Below are 21,026 nucleotides of genomic sequence, written 5' to 3' on the forward strand. Positions count from 1 at the left end.
ATGTCAATTTATCTAATTTAGATGTACTGCTTTTGTTCATGGTACAGTATTTCGGACTATCACCGTTGCTGCTGTTTACGATGAATGCGAGATTCGTTCTAAAGTGATTCGAACGAATAGTAAGCCCATTTGATTTTGCTGTCGTAAACGGTAATACAAACTACTTTTGAACAAATCTCGCATTCGTCGTAAACAAGAATAAGGGTGTATATCACATTTTGAAAGTATTCATTAACCTACAATTCATGAGAATCGTTTCCGTTACTAAATTATCTCTTCAACCAGGTTTGGAATTCGGCTTATCCATCGACAATTCGCGACTCATTCGATATGCGCAAATTAAGCTGGAAATATACTCAATTTTCGCAGTTCAACCAAAGTGACACACTGCTACTTGTATCCGGTGTTCATTTTGGTTCCCCCCACAGTACTTCCGGAGAAATTGCCGTATTCACCGTACAAAGTATGTTGAAGAGACGCAAATTGCTGAAAACGATTAAGTATCTGTATATTAAGCTTCTTTTTACTTTTTGTAGACGGATTTCGGTTAAAGTGCCGCGTGACGAACCGCCCATATGACATCTTTGGAACTTGGTTTAGCGATCAACATTTGTTATCGGGTGATTTGAATTGGTTGGCCCATTTGGTTAGTACGTCTATTCTATGGTTGAATAAGGCAAATCAGGAAGTTGATTCGGAACATACGCCCATTCGAAATCAAATGTACAAGTTCTACAATCGAAATGCAAGTTCCATTAGAGCAATCACGGTAGCAAACTGTCCATGGTTGAATGATGAAACTTGTAACAACAAGGAAGAAGATGCCGCTGAAGGAACCAGTGGTTCCGGTAAAAGCAGCAACGAAGATGACGAGGATGACAGAAGAATTGGAAATCCTTTATCACACTACCAAATGAATCAGGATCAGGCGATGGAAGATCTATATCGTGCTGGAAGAGGTTGTTATCACTTATTTTGAAAAACTATTTATTTTCGATTGTCTCTCGTTTCATAGTGTTCCTTCCAGACATCGATATTGACTTTCCGTACATCCCACTTGAGAATCACGATTACGCCAGCCCCATCCACTATTTGGACGAATATCGCCGGGAGTATGAAGATAGCTACTACGAATCATCTGACGACTGCTTGGACGACGATGACGATCAGGAGGAGGACGACATGTCAGAAGTGGATGACCTCGACAATCTCTGCCCAAAGTATTTAATATTTTCGACTGGTTCTAAAACATACACCCCCCACCAGATAGGCTTCAAACGAATAGGTAGCGTCAATTTCCCACGTCGACTGGACCCGGGACCTTCATTGAAGGAGCGTATTGCCTTGCGAGAAAGGCAGCGCGAGCTGGAGGTAATTATGCGCGAGATGTCATATGAAGAAATCCGCCTCCAATATATCTTACAGAACGAAACCCCTCCGGTGGAACCAAATTGGGCAAACTATGATTCGGTGGCTGATCGTTTCGATAGGGTTGACAAGCTTATCGACCTGCACGGACATATCATCGGGATGGGTTTAAGCCCAGATCATCGGTATCTGTACGTGAACAGTCGACCATGGCCGAAGAATTATGTGATACGAAACCCGCTTGAGCCTCCGCCGATCGCACAGGAAATCGATATTCACGTGATCGATCTGATGACGCTGAAAAAAGTCGGCACAATGCTGAGAGCACACAAAGCATACACACCGAATACGGAGTGTTTTTTCATCTTTCTGGATGTCTGTGATAATTATGTAGCCAGGTGAGTGCTTTTCTTCTTAAAGTTAGTACCTTATGATGTAATTGTGGTTTTTTTCCTTTTTGGAAGCAAAGATTCTATGTCTTGCTGTAATCAATTTTAAATTTGTAATAGTTTTGCTCTGATTTTACAAATGGCCGAAAATTGTGATTTCGTACTACTAAGTACGTACACGTATGTGTCAGTTGAAGTGTAATACAGCGATTTTCAGCCTGGGGTCGGCGGACCCCTAGTGGGCCGTGAAGTAGTTACCTGGGGTCCGCGAAGAAGATTATTTATCTCGGAAGGAGCTTTTTTGTAACGGACTGAAAATACATAATGCCTTATATTTTTGTTGGGTTGGATGATTTAAATCATCCCTATTTTGTGTATTGAAAACGAAAGCTAATGCAACAGGTTATACTAGTATCCCAAGTAACCAATAAGCATTATAACGTAGCCTAATATCTGCTTTAGATCCACATATAAAGCTGTCCTAAAAAGCCGTGATGCCCTAAATACTTATTTAATGCTGATATTATGCCAGAAAAGGCGAAATATAGTGCTATTACTGTGCGGAGATTGACAGCTCGTTTCTGCAGTACTAATGCTATTATATAGCAAAAGCGTACAAATGTCAAATTTGAAAGCCTTATATTGGCACTACTAATGCTATTAAAAAGCTTCAGTTGGTTGTCATTGTCCGCCATGGTTTTAAAACCATTTCTTGTGTTTCCTTTCGGTATGATGAGCAAAAAGGAAAATTTTTAAAATAAAATATTCTGTTTAAAACCGTAATTGACTCTGTTCTGATGCATTGTAATGAATATCCTTAATGGGTTTTCGTTCTCACATGATATGAATGTTTACGAAAATTACCTTTGATAAGTCGCGAACTGAGGTACCTTGCCTCGTCCTTCACGGTAAGTGCGCTGCGTTTGCTTCCTGGACTATATTGCATATGTTCGATTGAAATGAAATATGCCGAATATAATCTTCAAGAAGAGTTGCATAACAAATAAACCCACAGCATTACAATAGCATTATATCAGCTTTTTATATGCTCTATAATGGTATTAAATGCACTTATAAAGCTTACATGCTTTAAAGATCCTTGAAGCATGTACGCGTTATATCAGCTTTAATTACGCATATAGAGCAAGCTATAATGCTATATGTCGGCAGTGCAGTTATGCATTATTGATGCTAATAAAGAGCTTTATTGCGTTTTAATGCTGTAATGGAGTTTCAATGCAACATTAGTGCAAATGTATAGCCAATATAGTGCAATGGCTTAATGCTTATGGTTACTTGGGATATCAATTCTGCAGTTAACCGTCCACAAGAAGACTACATATGTATCTACAAGACATATTTGCCCCTCTCCCATATAAATGAGATGATTACAGCGCCTCTATTGTACGAAGGTAGCAAGCTCAACGTAAAAGCACAGATCTACCAGACATGACACTCGAGGTCACCAATGTGTTGCAAAAATTTAACGGCTTTTTCAAACGTTACTCATTACTTTCCGTGCTCAGCGCAAGAGACACGAAACCCTATGACATGATTGACAAGAATGTCCAACACACACTATTGAGCGCCTGCGGCTGTTATTGTCGTTATTGTTATTGAATCAAATAAACCTTTTTAGATTGATACAAGATTAAATCTTGGGATCTATAATTGATTTTCATAATCGTTCGTTTTGGAATCAAGACTCTAAGTGAGTATGACGAAGACGGGGGTGCAAATTTATGAGAAGATAGTTCGGGGAACAATGTCAGGAGAAAGCAGTGGCCATCTAAGTGCACCGCACCGACGATAGCAAATTGCACACTGATTTAATAATGTTGCTGAAGTGAATTCTCATTTGAATATGATATTAATTATTGTTAAGAATAATTACATTTGAAAATCAAATAAGGCGGATTGTGGGGAAACATATTATTTTTCAATTTCAATTCAATAGCAAAAACACTATGGTTTGTCCACTTTCTACTAACTTCAGAAACTGACTTGTGGGAAATAGTGCACATTACCGGGACGGAACAATCAAATTGCCCACATCTCATTCTGTATTAATGATAGATAATCCTTCTTGCTTACATAGTGCAGGTGTCTGTACAGAAATCTGTACATTTCCCGGAATTCGGTCGGCAGCACAAATAACGCGTCTAGGCGTCTCTTCCGTTTAATTAATGGTTGTTGGTAGTTTCTGTTCTCTATGATAACCACTTACGCATACCAATGCACAGCCATGTTAAATACATGAAAGTGTCAAACAGACGGTAGAGTTCAAAAGATCGCCACCAGGCGGTGATAGTGTGCAAAACGAATTAAATTTTGAAGTGATGATCCCATTTTTTTCAAGGAATTGTACTTAGTGTCATATCTGGTAGGTCTGTGGTAAAAATAAACATGTGTGCATGCATCACTATGGAAAGTACTACCTTTATCCGAAAGAAGTGCTGTCTCCAGATTCTGACAGAGTTGTCAGTCTTCTTGATATGTAGTCTTCGATTATTGTTTGAGTCTTTGGGAGTAAAAAACTATGCCTGTTGAATATATGGGCACTATACTATATACTAAACGTAGATCTTGTCACTCATAATCAGTTTCTTTCATAAGCAGACAGTTTTCACACAGATGGAGTTGAAAAAAATACTCATGAGATACCGATAATCAAACATTTTTTTTATTTTTATTAACGTGACTTTAAATTTTTATTCATTCGTCACGCGATAATCAAACATGATGCATTACATGTGGTGTTCTACTAGATTATGCCATTGGCTTCGATCAAATTCTGTTACACCATGAGGTCGTTCAAATTGGTGATACTGTATCTGAATCCTTTTTTGATAATTCCGAAGCTTTGTTCTAAGGTGCGGAAAAAGTTGGATTAGACGATAATTAGATTCTGATTCTGATGTACCGTGACCAGTCGTCTCTGGAACCATATCAAGTTTATAACTGTACAAAATATAGGGTACCTGAACTACACTCGCTCAGTTCAGGTATACAATGAACACTACACTGGACGCAGCACGAACTCGGTTTTGTGGATACCGGCTTGAGCCTTCGTTCGAACTGGTCACAAATCTGGATAGCTCCCGGTTGACCTAGAGTTTTTCAACAGCAACAATCTTTCGCAAGACCTATATTTTCGCTGGATCAGTCTTTCTCAAGACTGACAATCAGTCTTTTTCAAGACTACCTACCTTTTTCAAGAATAATTCAGCCCAAAAAAGTATTTATTTCTTCCAACATGTCTGGGTCCTCCCAGAAAGGCCGTGTGCCAAATATTAAAAATAAACGAAAAAGGATAACACCTGAAAAAAATTGCAAATTTCCTCGCATTGTGCGTAATGCTAATGAAAGGAAAAAGCAATCACCTTCGCCGATAACAGTGATGATCTCCGACATCAAAGCCTTTAGAACTGAGCTTTCGACTTTCCTTCCGGACATGAAAACATCTTTTCAGATTGGCCGAAGAGGTGAATGTCGAGTTACAGCGGAGGCTACAAACGACTACTCCAGTATTTTACGGAGAAGTTGTATAAATTTTATTCTTATAATTTCAAGACAGATAGACCATTCAAGGCTGCCATGAAAGGGTTACCACAAGGTCAGAGTTTGGACGAAATGTCCAACGAATCGGTTTTATATGAACATGTCCATTGGAAAACAGACAGAGGAAGAATAACCGGAACGGTGAGAATGAAGAAGCGGTGAAAATCCATCTTTTTACTGGAAACACCGAGAAGAGGATATGTCCTCAAGAAGGAATCGAACCTGCGATCTCCCAGTCTCTAGTTGGGTGCGTTAACCACTTAACCACGAATTGTTAATCGCAGAATCAAACTCTTCATAATCGGTGAACCTCATGTACCCGGTACGAGTTTAGGTACAAAGTGCAGTACAAACCAGAAGAACTGGTAAGGAACGGAACACAAAACCTGATTGTACCCGTGTACCTCGTTCAGTAGGGAAGAATGACCGTGACCTGCTCTAACTCCGCGCAGCGCCTTATACCGCGTTTTTTCTAAAGCTTATTATTGTGGCCCCATCATGTGCCATTCATTTCAAATTACTATTTCAAAAGTTTCATTGCGTTATTCACAAGGAGGAGGTTTGATTCCCATTTCGCAATGAGAAAAAAACATGGGTGGGTAATGTCAGAGACATAACCGGAGTGAAGTAGAATACACTTTAGACCGGTAAATTCTGCTCTGGAATAAGCAATTTCTATGCGACTTTGTCGACTTTAGCACATTCATAGTTTATTTGGAGTATTTTTGGAATTATCAAGTTGACAATTTGCAACATTCTTTGAAAATATTGTTGAATTTTTATGAATGAAGGCACGCAAACGAGCGTTTGATCGTCGTCCTACTACCAGCATCAGAGAAGTAGCAGATCAGCATTTTTCGCTACATGGCCTGTACCAAACAAACCGCTCGTAAGTCCACCGGAGGAACGGCTCCCTGCAAGCAGTTGGCAACAGACCCCTGGCAACCCTATACCATCATATGGAGTTTGACAGCGACCGACATGTATGGGGTGTTATAGCTATAAAGCCCCAAACAAAGAATTATGTTCGGCACTATGCTCGATATTCAAGCATTCCACACGACGTTTTGCATCTTGTGGGATGATTTAATAATTTAATTTAATTGACATTTTGTAACTAAATACAGCTTCTAATCATTCGGTTCAAAATCAATGTTTTGCCTTTCATGGCAGTGATGCTGGCTGTACAGAGACGTCGTCCTTGACAGGGGGCTGGTTGGCAACGAAGGCCGTGTAAAAGTGCCCCAGTCACGGTTGGCGTTAAGAAGCCTCATCGCTACCGAACAGAAACAGTCGCCCTGCGAAAAATTCACAGCTATCAGAAATCGAGCGGGCCTAAATTGTGACCCAAAATAAACCACAAACCAACAAGTTCTTTTCAGGACCAGCCAATTATAAAGTATTATTATTATAAATGAAATTTTCCATTGCCTTACAACCTCCCTCCCCCTTTCCACCCGGCTTGAATAACTATCAATCTTGATGATGCTGTGCGGCGGGGGCACTAGTTTTTATTATAGTGGAAAATTTAGGTTTGCGCGTTTTTCCCAAAAGTTTTTTAGCTGTGCGTTTTCAAGGAAGTTGTAGTTGAATTCAAAATAAAATAGTTTATTTCTATTGTCAGAGATGGACCTTCCAACGAAAACTAGTCTGGCTCGCTCTGAATCGAATTGTATGGACCAACCACAGCTTTCACAAAATCTGTTATTTTCAGTAATTGAACATTCTACACAACTAGTCACAACTATTTCCAATCAGCGCAAAAATCGAAGATTTTCATTCAGTACAATAGCAGATTTTCACTTTTAGAAAAACAGGCAACATTCTGGCCGAAACGGAGCACTTATATCGAAACGTTAGAAAACGTTCGATTTTTGTAAATTGAATCATTACACTAACCTGTCTATAAATCACACAAATAACTTTTATTTTGTGCCATTCTACTTGAAAGCGACGGTATTGTTCACAAGTGGCTCACTTACCATCCAACGCCCTTGGCAAGCCACTTTCTGATGCTTGTAATAACTAAATTTCAATTTCATTCTTTGTCGATAAATTGATGGCCCTGAAAAGGGCCTTTTGTTTGGGCAGTGTTCGGAATTTACTTGGAGCTGGTGTATATGGTAATAGTTTTGGTGCCATCGAAGACGGCGTGATTGGCTAACTTTCTAGCAGCAGCAAACGGAAGACGGTTTGAATTTTGCGGGAGATGCTGCAAACAAACTGCTGCATGCTGATGCTGCAAACGAACTGATCGTGAACAACAGCATGCTAAGTTTTTATACCTGACTACAGCACAATGTAAGCTCGTCCTTTTTTGTGTTGTCCTCAATATGTGTTTTTCGTAGCTCCACCCCTTCGTTGGTCGACCACATATTTTTGATAAAGAACAAAATTGAAATTGTGTTTTCAATACGGAGGTTATCAAACACTCAGGGTAAAAAGAGTAATGTAATACGGCACCTTGGTAAAATGTTTGAGAATTGAAACCTTTTTTGAATGCGCCTAGTAAACACGAAACTGTAAACAAACAAACAAATGATAACTTTTTCTTTTGTGAAATACGTGAAATCGACGATATTGTTCACAAGTAGCTCACTTGCCATCGAACGCTCTTGGCAAGCTACTTTCGGATGCTTGTAATAACAAAACTTCAATTCGATTCTTTGTTGATAAATGGCCCGTACCAAACAAACCGCTCGTAAGTCCACCAGAGGAAAGCCTCCCCGCAAACAGTAAGCAACGAAGGTCGTGTAAAAGTACCCCAGTCACGGTTGGCGTTAGGAAGCCTCATCACTACTGAACAGAAACTGTCGCCCTGCGAGAAATTCACAGCTATCAGCAATCGAGCAGGCCTAAATTGTGACCCAAAATAAACCACAAACCAACAAGTTCTTTTCAGGACCAGCCAATTATATTCCAGTAAGATATAAATGAAATTTTCGTTTTCCATTGCCTTACAACCTCTTTCCTCCCGGCTTGAATTACTATCAATCTTGACGATGCTGTGCGGCGGGGCACAGGCAGTTTCCATTATAGTGGAAAATTTAGGTCTGCGCGTTTTTCCCAAAAGTTTTTTAACTGTGCTGTTTTCAAGGAAGTTGTAGTTGAATTCAAAATAAAATAGTTTACTTCTATTGTCAGAGGTGGACCTTACAACGAAAACTAGTCTGGCTCGCTTAGAATCGAATTGTATGGACTAACCACTGCTTTCACAAAATCCGTTATTTTCAGTAATTGTACATTCTACAGAATTAGTCACAACTATTTTCAATCAGCGCAAAAATCCAAGGTTTTCATTCAATACAACAGCAGATTTTCACGTTTGAAAAAACAGGCAGCATTCTGGCCGAAAATTTTGAAACGGAGCACCTATATCGAAACGTTAGAAAACGTTCGATTTGTGTAAATTGAATCATTACACTAAACTGTCTATAAATCACAAATACCTTTTGATTTTGTGCCATTCTCGTGAAAGCGACGGTATTGTTCACAAGTGGCTCACTTACCATCCAACGCTCTTGACAAGCTGATGCTTGTAATAACAAAACTTCAATTTCATTCTTTGTCGATAAATTGATGGCCTTGAAAAGGGCCTTTTGTTTGGGCAGTGTTCGAAATTTACTTGGTGCTGGTGTATATGGTAACAGTTTTGGTTTCATCGAAGACGGCGTGCTTGGCCAACTCTGCTGACAGCAGCAAACGGACGGCGGTTTGAATTTTGCGGGCGATGCTGCAAACGAACTACTGTATGCTGATGCTGGAAACGAACTGAGCGTGAGCAACAGCATGCTGAGTTTTTATACCTGACTACAGCACAATGCACAGTGGTCCAGATCGCTAATTTAGGAGGAATTTTTACTTTCTGACAAACCTGTATAATTTAGCCGTATCATGTCTTAGGATGAATTTGTGTACTTTAGAAGATGCTTCTTTTTATTGGAATAGTTATTAGGGTGGTTCTAATTTATCTAAAATACGAAAATAAACTTTTTACTGATGAAAGATAGAAGCTTACAGTCGGTTGTCGTTTCGTTGACCACGAAATAAGATTACCGTATAGTAGAAATGCGTATCCTGAAACTGATTTCCTATCATCAGGATCATTTGCAAAATCTGCATCGGCAAATCCTACTAAAGCTGGATATTCGGTATTTGATGAATAAATTATTTTTGTATTGCTCGTTCCCCTCAAATATCGCAATATTCGTTTTAATCCTGACCAGTGCCAATCGGTGGCGCAGTTAGCATATTTGCTTAGGGTGTTTACCGCAGAGCAAATATCAGGTCTAGAAGTTAGTGAAAGATATTGTAAGCATCCCAGCAGTTCTCTGTATGGCTCTTCAGTGATTTTTGCCTCAGATTTTGACCATTTCGTGTTGATATCCAATGGTGTCCCCACTGGTTTACAATCAGCCATCCCAAATCTACTAAGAAGTTTCTCCACGTATATTGTTTGAGAAATTTTAATAGTCTGGCTTTCCAAATCACGATTTATCTCCATTCCCAGGAAGTGCTTAATCTCTAACATGTCTTTCATTTGGAATAACCTTCCAAGTTTCTTTTTAATCCACGTAATTGCTTCGATGTTTTTGGCAAGTAGTAAAATGTCGTCTACATATAGTATTACTATAATGCCTCTAGATTTTGACTTATAGATGCAGTTGTCATTTTTGAGAGGGACAAAACCTAATGTTTTCATTGCATCATCAAAATGTTTATTCCAAGATCTGCTTGCCTGTTTCAATCCATACAAACATTTGTGTAGACGAACAGTTTGTCTTTGTCCATTTACGTTTGGTGGAAGTTTCATGTATATTTCTTCTTCTAACTTCCCATGTAGAAATGCAGTTTTGACATCCATTTGATGTACTAACAATTTATGCTCGTTAGCAAGGGCTAGTGCTAACCGAACACTCTCTAGTTTGGCGACTGGTGCAAATGTTTCACAGTAATCGAATCCAGGACGCTGTGAACACCCTTTTGCCACTAATCGTGCTTTATATCTTCCATCTTCTTTCATTGAGAAAACCCATTTTGAGTTAATTGGTTTAACTCCTTTTGGCAAACAGTTAACCACTGTCCAAGTGCCATTTTGATGTAATGCATCAAACTCTTCTTGAATAGCATGCTTCCATTCTTGCCAATCAGAAACTTTCTTCAATTCCTCAATAGTTTGCGGAATCTCTTCGTTGAAAATCATTGCTGTTTTTGCTGTATAATCGGAATACCAACCCGGTATCTTTCTCTCCCTCTTGCTGCGACGCAATGATTGACCATCATCGACGTCCTCTCTTTCGTCTGTTGGATTTTCATTTGTACTTTCATAGTCAGTTTCGCCAACTGATTCTTCAAGTGAATCTAGATTATCTTGCTCTGTTTCGATGAGTGTGCATTCTTCATGCTGTTCTTCATCAGAAGGAAGGATAGCATCATCCTCGTCTTCGTTCTGTTCTCCTTGGTTTAAGCGTGTACATCTAATTAAATCTTGACCAGATGATTCTACGAAATCCATGTTTGTGTGGTCAATATCTTGATTGGCTCTGGTAGATTCATTGAATACTACATTTCTGCCAATTTCTATTGAACGCGTATCCTTGTTCCATAATCTAAAACCATTATTTGCGTACCCCACAAATATCAAAGGTTTTGTTTTGAAATCTAATTTCTGACGCCTCTCTTTAGGTATTTGTTTAAATGCTTTACACCCAAAAACTCTTAAATGATTCAAGTTTGGTCGCTTTTTGAACCATTTTTCATACGGAGTTTTGTCCTCTTCTATCCCACTTGTTGGAGATCTATTGATTAGATATGTTGCTGCATATAATGCTTCTCCCCACATATCTTTCGCTAATCCACTTTCGTAAAGCAAAGCTCTGACCTTTTCCATTAAAGATCTGTTCATACGTTCACTTACACCATTTTGCTGCGGTGTGTATGGAACAGTGAACGTCATTCTAACACCATTTCTTTTGCAATGAGCTTGAAATTCGTTACTTGTATATTCCCCTCCATTATCACACCTTAGCATTGAAATACGTCTTTCGAAGAATGCTGTCGCCATTGCTTCGAATTCTTTAAATTTCTCGAAAACCTCCGATTTCTGTTTCATGAGGTAAACCACGAGAAAGTGCGTATAATCATCTATAAAGGTTACAAAGTAACGATAGCCATCATAGGTTTCCTGCTCCATGCTTCCACAAACATCCGAATGTATGAGTTCCAGTGGTCGTTTTGATCTTGGCAGCTGCAAGTGTTTAAATTTGGATGCAGCCTGCTTCCCCGCCATACAACCATCACATACATTTGTTTCACTAATATTTCCAGAAGTTAGATTGATACCCTCAACCATTCCCTTCTTAATTAGTTTCTCCAAACTCGTATCACTGATATGGCCAAGTCTTTTATGCCATGTTTCCAAACTCACCTTCTTTCCGAACAATGCTAAGTTTGTTCCATCTTCCGCCGACTTTTCTTCCCGAAATAGATCAAGGTGGAATAAACCATCAACGAAGATTCCTGAAGCAATTACTTCATCTTCAAATTCAAAGATAACCTCTTCATCCGTAAAAGTAACCCTTTTACCATTTTTGCTAACCCTTCTAACCGAAAGGAGATTTTCTTCAAGACCCGGAGTAAAAAGAACGTTGTACAATTTCAATTCTTTTATTGTATTGTTACCCACAACACTCTTTAATCGCATTTTTCCAACTTTTGTTGCCCGTAAATTCTGGCCCGCTTTCGCCGTCGAAATGGTGATTGGCTTCTCTAATTCTTGGACATCTTCCAGCAGCTTCTCGTCATTAACCATATGGTCGCTTGCTCCTGAGTCAATTACGAATCTGACTCTCCTACCACGATCCACTTTGGTCATCATTGCAAAGCTCTTTTTAGGCTCCATCTTTTGCTGCTTCTTGAACTTATCTTTCTCCTTCGCGTTAAACTTTTTCATTAGTGGGCATTTATTTTTAAAATGCCCAGTTTCGTTGCAACCGAAGCATCGGGTTACCTCTCTCCTTGGCTTGTACTTTGAAGACAGCGCAACGTTTTTCGTTTCTGTCTGCTTCTCTTCCCCAGCTTCAGCATCAATAAACATTCGTTTGATCTCCATGATCGGCTTGGCACACAGTTCTTCATTCGTCAGTACCATCAGAGCGCCTTTGACGTGTCGGTACTTGTCTGGCATGGAGATCAGTAGAGCATGAACTTTTTCCGATGCTGTCATTTTTGAACCCATACGATCTAGCTCGCGAATAATCAGATCGTACTCATCAAAAATCATGGACAATTTGTCGTGATGTCTTTGTTTGATGGTATACAACCGGTCCCGCATATTAACCATAGCGGCTGTACCGCCCTTTTGGTACGTTCTGACCAGAGTATCCATGGCTTCTTTCGCATAGTTGAGCCCAATGAGTTTATTCAAAACATCATTGTTGACCATCATGACAATCTCATCCAATGCTTCGACGTCGTCATCAAGCCGTTTTCTGAGCTTAGCCTTCCTGGCTGTTTCTAGCTCTTCCGAGGCACCTACTACTGGTTCGTAGAAGTCCTCTTCTTCGGGCGTTCGTAGCAACGTGTGCTGGAGTTTCATCTTTATAAGATGATGTTCCATTCGCCATTTCCAGGCTGGGAACCGCAACTCCGAACCGTCGAATATCGATTCGCGGTTGACGCTACCGAAGTATGCCGTCGTCGGCACGGTGCGCTCGAGAGTTCCCCTCTCGTAGCCACCACCTCTTCTGTCCTCGAGAGTAACCCTCTCGGCAGATCCTCCAGCTTGCTGCTGGGTTGCCATCCTCTCGGCAGATCCTCCAGCTTGCTGCTGGGTCGCCATCCTCTGCTTGCTCCCGAAACGCTGGTGCTCGCTGGATGCCGTTTCTTCCCGAAACGCTGGTCCTCGCCGGATGTCGCTTCTGTCCGAAACGATGGTTCTCGCTGGCCGTTTCTACCCGAAACGCTGGTCCTCGCCGGATGCCGTTTCTGCCCGAAACGCTGGTCGTCGCTGGATGCCGCTGCTACCGGAACGATGGTTCTCGCCGGCCGTTTCTACCCGAAACGTGTATCTTCCAAAACAACTATTTTACAATAGTCCAGGTGGCTAGTTCCAGTTAACTACTGGGCCCATAACCTGTTGATAATACCGTAAGAAAACACGAAGTATTTCTGTAGGTAGGTTTGAGATAACTTTATTTGATTCTTGTTCGTCAAGTTATATAATGCTAACATAGTTCGATATCGATTGATATTTCATGCACTGTTTATCACAGTCCCTTATTGACTGCCATACCCTGTCATACCCTCTGCCTATAGTAAACAACACATCCATTCACGGGACGGCAGTTGACAGTAAGAACTGTCATACGGAACGTGCTATAAAAAGCTCTGAGATGTCATCTGACAGAACGTCATGTGACAAAAGCTTCAAGTGGGTAACTTGAGCTTTTGCATATGGACATGCATATGCATATTTCCTTTTCTGTTTTGCTTACATATCAACAATACTGAATGTGTTCATTAAAAATAATTTGGCTATGACAACAATTTATGATTTATATAAGGAGAATTTATTCAATGCCAATTAATTCAAAAGTAGATGCATTGCATTTTCAGGTATATCCAGCGGTGCTCGTTGAATTCGACGTTTACATTTAAGAGAAATTATAGGATCTGATGAAACAAGAAGTCTCTTGAAAACGTCATCAAGATTGACGAGTCGATCGAATTTGCGTGCGTGGAATTCTCGGAATCTGCGAATACTTTTATTCCTGGTTTCTTGAACTTCTTCACTGCACATACCTACTGGCAGCATGTTATGTTGAATAATGCTTGTAATTGTTGTCATAGCCAAATTATTTTTAATGAACACATTCAGTATTGTTGATATGTAAGCAAAACAGAAAAGGAAATACAAAGGCTTTAGGCAATTTCTTTTATGTCGCTATGCGATAAAATTTAAAACTTTGGTTAGTAAATTTAAAATTACATGCTTAAAAAAAATAATATTTTCCAATTTTTGCTCAAATATACTTAAAAGTATGTTCTTTTCTATGGTTCAATCCGAACTTACTTTTATTTGCCCCAATCAGAGATAATGACATTTGAAAAAGGGCTATTTATGAGCGAAAAGTTTCCATAACTTTTGAAAGTATAAAGTTAGACTTTCAGAGTTATGAAAAAACGTGGATTGAAGTTTTCTAAAAGCTGTTCAAAGGTTGTTTTAACAAAATATAAAATTTCTTTCGAACATTAACAAGTCTCAATTTTACATTTGGATTACTACTTGTAATGAACTTAAGCAGTTCATCTGTCTTTTTACCAGCAATAAGCAAATTCGCCAACTCTCTTCGACTAATATCCATATTTACTAGTTTTATTTAAAACGAATAAAATCAGAAACCTTTTTTGACAGTCGTTTCACTTATGCAAAGCTTGCTGCGATGAGAGAATGATATTTGAAAGTGGCTTTTTTCATAATACAACGATATGTGTGTAAATGCTTTAATGCGTTGAACCTGCAAAACTACAAACTTTAAATCTAAATTGCAAATTTTAAAAAAATATCGTATTCGCCAATTTTTGCTCAAATATACTAATAAGTATGGTCTTTCATGTGGTGGAAACAGAATTCAATTTTAGGTGCCCGCATCAGCGATATTGAGCCTTGAAATAGGCTATTTTTTTAACGAAAAGTGTTCATAACTTTTTAAAGAAAAAAGTTAGACCTTCGGTGTCTTGGAGAAAAATACTCGGCTTGAAGTTTTCAATAAGCTGTTCAAAGGTTGTGTTAACAAAAAGTAAAAGATACGAAAGTTATACTAAAAAAACGTTTTTTTCAGGAACACCCTAATCTTTTTTTTTAAATTTCTTGTATAACAAAAACTAAAAGAGATAGAGCTTTAATATGTTCAACAAATTTATTCAAAATAAGTTACTTTACAACTTTGTGGAAGACTGTGGAGCTCTATCTTTCATCAGTAAAAAGTTTATTTTCGTATTTTAGATAAATTAGAACCACCCTAATAACTATTCCAATAAAAAGAAGCATCTTCTAAAGTACACAAATTCATCCTAAGACATGATACGGCTAAATTATACAGGTTTGTCAGAAAGTAAAAATTCCTCCTAAATTAGCGATCTGGACCACTGTGCAATGTAAGCTCGTCCTTTTTTGTGTTTTCCTCAATATGTGTTCTTCGTAGCTCCACACCTTTGTTGGCCGACCACATATTTTTGATAAAGAACAAAATTGAAATTGTGTTTCCACTACGGAGATTATCGAACACTCAGGGTAAAGAGAGTAATGTAATACGGCACCTTGGTAAAATGTTTGAGAATTGAAACCTTTTTTGAATGCGCCTAGTAAAAATGTTTTCCACTTCATTCCAGTTTGTTTCTGACCATATTTGCAATTTGCGTACTGAAATAAATCATAATTTAGGGTTTAACATAAATTGCTCTCCAGGGAGAAACAGTCCATGAAACAGAAAATGCAAACTTATTCTTTGAAATGATTTTGGTGGCCCTGAAAAGGGCCTTTTTTATAATGATACAAGTGAGTTCTACCTTTTCAACTTTCAAATCCATACAAAGTGCGTCCCTGCCGCTTCAGAGTATAGACGACATTCATTGTCGTTTTGCGCTTGGCGTGTTCAGTGTAGGTCACGGCATCTCGGATGACATTTTCTTGCACACCATCATCATTCGTAGATTAAATCGAAGATGCATTTTACACCACCACGACGAGCCAGACGCCGAATGGCGGATTTGGTGATTCCCTGCATTTTATCACGAAGAACCTTGCGATGACGCTTGGTACGGGAACGCAAACATGATACCGCTCATTGCACCGTCCGGACGAGCATGTTGCTCGTGTGGTAAGCGAACACCCACTGATACAAAACAAGCTCGCGTGACCTGTATATATAACATTCCCGTATGTAATGAAACGCTTACATGCTCCTTTTTGACGGCTCTGCGTGGGATATGCTGGCAAATTGCGCATTTTCCTCGCTGTTTTCTGAAAATCCTTGTTTTGGTTTATTTATAGTAGTCGCAGTAATTCCGAAATTTAATACGAAATACGTGCATAAATTTCCGATCAGATAGTGCAAAAATATTGCGATTTCGTCCAGTAGAACGGAAGATATTCGCATTTCAAATCTGGGAAAATTTCTCAACTGAAATTTTTGAAACGGGACCCCATATTGAAACGTTAGAAGTATTCTACTTCAAAAAAAACAAAAACGCATGCTTCTAAATGTCAAACGTAGGTCTCCGCTTAGCAAAATGGCTAAAAGTGTGTGAAAATGTGGTTTATTTGTATTAAGGCTATAGAAGATAAATAATGAGATAGAGATCTGATTCACAATGAGCAGGTGGCAACATGATTCGCGCCAAGCCACCGGAATTCATTTTCATAATTTATAGCTTAGCGGGTATTGACGGTGTTCACAACTCCCCGCCGTCCCCTACTGGAACCAACTCCTGGTCGATTGGCGAAATTGCACCGTTGCCTCACGAAGCGGTAAAAATTGGGAAACCTCGAACGCACTTTTAGTAACGGATTCAAACGATGTGGTTTACATACATGGGATGTGGTCATATAGGATTAACAATTCGACCAACGATTGATTCGACACTCTAATGTAAAGCATCAATATCTATAAATTCTACTTTTGAGTACAGTTCAAAAGAAAAAATTTTACTTACGGAGAACTTGCTAATAAAAATTTAAAATCAAATGACGCATCAGCAAATGATTTCTCTTGAGAGTGGCTCGGCAGTACTGAGGATACTGGGCTTTTTAAAATCGTGCAGAAGATTATAATGTACAAAACAGTTCGCCATTGATATAAACACAAGTACCAGCACAGGCACAGATGCTTAAGAGGAGCTCTGAGCATGAGCATGATTGTACAATTCGTAGTTACTACCCTGTGATTGACCAGAACAAGCGAAATTGCACAGAGAATCAACGAATGGGATCTGGGAGTAGCTATCCATCTTCAATGTGCACTTTTCGAGTGATCTATACTTTGAAATGCCACTAACGGCGTCGGACACGTCCTCACAGTTATCGGGGAAGGGAAGGAATGTTAGTGTAACAAACGATGTTGTGGAGACCGTGTATACCTCTGCATCTCCACGTTTGCCACGGGTAGGAGTTTTTGTTAGTAGGATGGGGTACTAAGATGTCAAGGAACGGGTTGACGGGTGGAATTCGTCGGACCGGCGGGGAATCCTTCAAGACCATCGACCTGCTCTCGCTTTAAATTCTTTTCATGCAGGCATGGTAAGGGCGACGGCAGTAACATAGTGGAACTCTGGTGCTGGTCGGCTCCACAAGGCAGGACAGCGAACTTCTAAAAACGAGCATAAAGGAAATGGGCTAAATTAGGATATTTATCGTTTCGATAAAAATATAAATGAGGGACATATATGGGAGATCGCGATTTGCCAGAATATCACAAACTGGGACATTGGGCGGTCTACCTCGGGCCCGAAGGGAATTCTTTAACTTAGACCTGGCATCACAATACCCAGCGCATACCGAGACAACGTGCTCGATGTCGTGATAGCCCTCGTCACAAGCGGACAGACTACTCTCTGCAAGCCCAATACGCCGCAAATGCGCATCCAATGTGTAGTAGTTGGACATAAGCCGCGACATTACACGTATGAAACCTGAACCAAGGCTTCGTTGATACCTTTGGGATAATGGAATGTAGCCATCGTCCAAGTTCCCCAATGCTCCACGAGGTTTGCCAACAGTTGAGTGTCCTCTATCGACATATACTAAAAAATTCGTCGAAGCAGATTGGTCTATCTATGTGGTTCCTTAAAAGCAGTTTTTTGTTGTTTCTCCCAACAATGAATTTATATATTAATATATGTTTGATCTCGAAAGATTCATTTAAAAAAACATCAATTCGTTGAAATTTTCGTATTTATCTCAATATTGACATCACTACAAATCAATGCGTTCACGAAAAGTAGTGCCTGAATCTTTAAAGTATAAACCGAATTCAATAATACTTAGATACGGGTGCGCGACGTTCGGTATAAATACGTTAGGCATAAGTACGTTAGGCATAATGGACGTTAGGCATAATGGACGATAGGTATAATTCACAAAAATATAAAATTAATCGCAAGCCTTTATTTATTGTAGATATTTCAACCTTACCCCCGTTTTTCGGGTTGGGAAAACTACGCTTTGCAATACCATACCTTCGTATGACTTTATCGAGAGACCGTGATATGAAACATACAATGCGAGATATTTATCCCTTACTAGTGTAGATTTTTTTCTATTTTTTACGTAGATTAGCTGGATGCTTTCCTCATTTAAGTCAACAGTTTTGGTTCAAACACATTTCAAGTCTATTGGATGTATTACCAATATAGCTGTAATTAAGTATTGAAAAATAAGTCAGAATAATGATTAAAAATTAAGTTTTGGAGCTATAGAAACTTGCAGTATTACGGACAGCATCCGCATTAGGCTAAAGTTGTTACGTTTGTGACGATACCTTTTTTATTTCGGTGACTTTTCATAGTACACGAAAAAAGTCTCTCGTATGAGACAGTTTTCGTAGTTGTACCACAAACTAACAGACATAACACTCAAAAACAAAGCTTCGCCCGCTTTAATGGTCATTTTAAAATATATTTGTAGTTGGGACTGTGGCCACATTTGAAATTATGGCGCCACTGACATATGAATAAGCATATGGGGTATAGACCACTAGTGAAAAATAGTTCCCAAACCTGAGCGGTAGCCCACCAGTAAATGAGTGTTTGAGACTATGAATAAAAGGTGGAGCTAGTGTTCTGGGAAAATTTTCGGATCGATGTTTTTTGAGGGAATTCCCCCATAGTGTTAAGTCTGTTAGTCTGTGGTTGTACTTTTGATGACCTCAATATTATAATCATTAAACTGTATCCCAGATTATACAGTTCAATGAATATATGAATATGGCTGCTTCTATATTTTATCCCATATTGGATAATATAAAAACAGCAATATTAATATATTCGTTGAATGAATAATAAAAAGCAGCATTCTTTCTTTCATGAAGACTTTTTTTTCAATAGGTCCGATCTGCAAATGAGAGCCTTCTTTTTTGCTTTCTCTTTCGCTTATTACTGCAAAACCATAAAACTTTTTAAACATTTATCGGTATGTTTCGAAAGACCAAGCTTTTTACTAGCTTATTACGCAAATAGTTGAAGGGAAATCAGAAAGGTGACCGAGTAATTCGTGGAAGAGAAAGTAAACAAAGAGAGGCTCTCTTTGTATGTACCATGCATGAATTTAAGAACTAATCTAAGTTAATGTGCATTAATCATGCCTTAATGCAAATGAGATTGTTTTTAAACAAGCGTGTTGAGCCTATTTTAGTCATATGCAATTCATCGGTTGTAGGTTGAGAAGTTAATGCAATCTGAGTTGGGATGCCAAATGTATTCCCACGCACTTGCATGCAATTCTATTTTACTTTCCGCATGCCAAGCATTCGATCTGCTTTATTTGATCCTTTATTTGAGCAAAGATTTCTTCAAGCATATACAGCAGAATAAAATATTGATAAAGTTGGATCAGCTTCCAGAGTATTTCTACAACATCAAAAAAGTTCAAATATTCACACAACCACCTGAAGCCATCACCTTAAAAATAAGTTTCTTGAAGTGATCCTTCGACTAGTTAATTTATGCCTAACGTCCATTATGCCAATCGTCCATTTTCCTAACGTCCATTATGCCTAACGTATATTATGCCTAACGTCCATTATGCTTAACGTCTTTATGCCAAACGTCCTTATGCCTAACGTATTTATGCCTAACGAGGTACACCCTTTAGATACATATAGCCCGTTTAAATATATAGATAAATAGACTCATAATCTTATATGTTACTGTATTAAATCCGTTAGTTTGTGTTTATTAGGAACCTATACCTGACGCAAGTGATCATTTAATGATATTCTGAGGTGAGGCTACGTATCCTCCGCCATCGAGTGCGGCATCTCACCCGCAATTTAGATGCGGCATCTCTCCCAATTGTATGGGAGAGATGCTGCACGACGACATTTTCGTCTAAAATTGTGGAAGACCGTGCTCATGATCAGAATGCCTTCTTAAACGAAATTTTAATGAGGTACTGAAAAATTTTCGGCGCTCCGTGATGCAACTGGACACACATAATCATTAATAAAATTTTCGTGAGTTAATAATAAGGATTATTTTACATCTCAAGCATTGTAATTCTTCGAAAGACAAACTCACAATATCATATTACCGTATAAAAATGACCCTATATGCGAGATATATAAAATGTACGGCATCTCACCCGACGTGGCATCTCTCCCGAAATTATGTGCGAAGAGTCGTTTGTGTAATGGCATCCCTCCCAAACCTGAATTCACCTTGATAAGTGATACGATCTATGCAACTCTCAGAAGTGTTATCATGTGTTTATTGCTCTGGGCAGCCGGCTGCCGAGAATTTGATAAATTTATCGTTTGTTGAATTAATTTGGAAATGCTCGGTTTGTAAAAAAGCATCTTCAGCTTCGAACTGCTGACAGTCGAACAATTGACTAAGGTGTCGAGTGTTATTCGCGCGCGTCGTTAAACCTTCGGAGGTCGCGTAAATGGCTCACTGAACTAACGGCCTCTATTGCTTAAAGACGGTATGAAA

The 21,026-nt window shown here is 39.1% G+C and overlaps 1 protein-coding gene across 5 annotated transcripts in view; it reads left to right on the forward strand.

Annotated features, from left to right (window-relative positions):
* LOC131682378 (F-box/WD repeat-containing protein 5) overlaps positions 1 to 21,026 on the forward strand; it is a 32,414-nt gene that overhangs the window by 1,695 nt on the left and 9,693 nt on the right. For 3 of the 5 annotated variants that reach the window (XM_058963806.1, XM_058963805.1, XM_058963807.1), the window contains 3 exons: positions 286 to 463; positions 537 to 959; positions 1,016 to 1,766. In XM_058963806.1, the coding sequence (XP_058819789.1) occupies positions 286 to 463; positions 537 to 959; positions 1,016 to 1,766 (1,352 nt within the window). The remainder of the gene's footprint in view (positions 1 to 285; positions 464 to 536; positions 960 to 1,015; positions 1,767 to 21,026) is intronic. The other 2 variants (XM_058963809.1, XM_058963808.1) reach the window with 2 other exon arrangements.

The sequence above is a fragment of the Topomyia yanbarensis genome, chromosome 2 (genome assembly GCF_030247195.1).
Source record: "Topomyia yanbarensis strain Yona2022 chromosome 2, ASM3024719v1, whole genome shotgun sequence".
Taxonomy (NCBI): domain Eukaryota; kingdom Metazoa; phylum Arthropoda; class Insecta; order Diptera; family Culicidae; genus Topomyia; species Topomyia yanbarensis.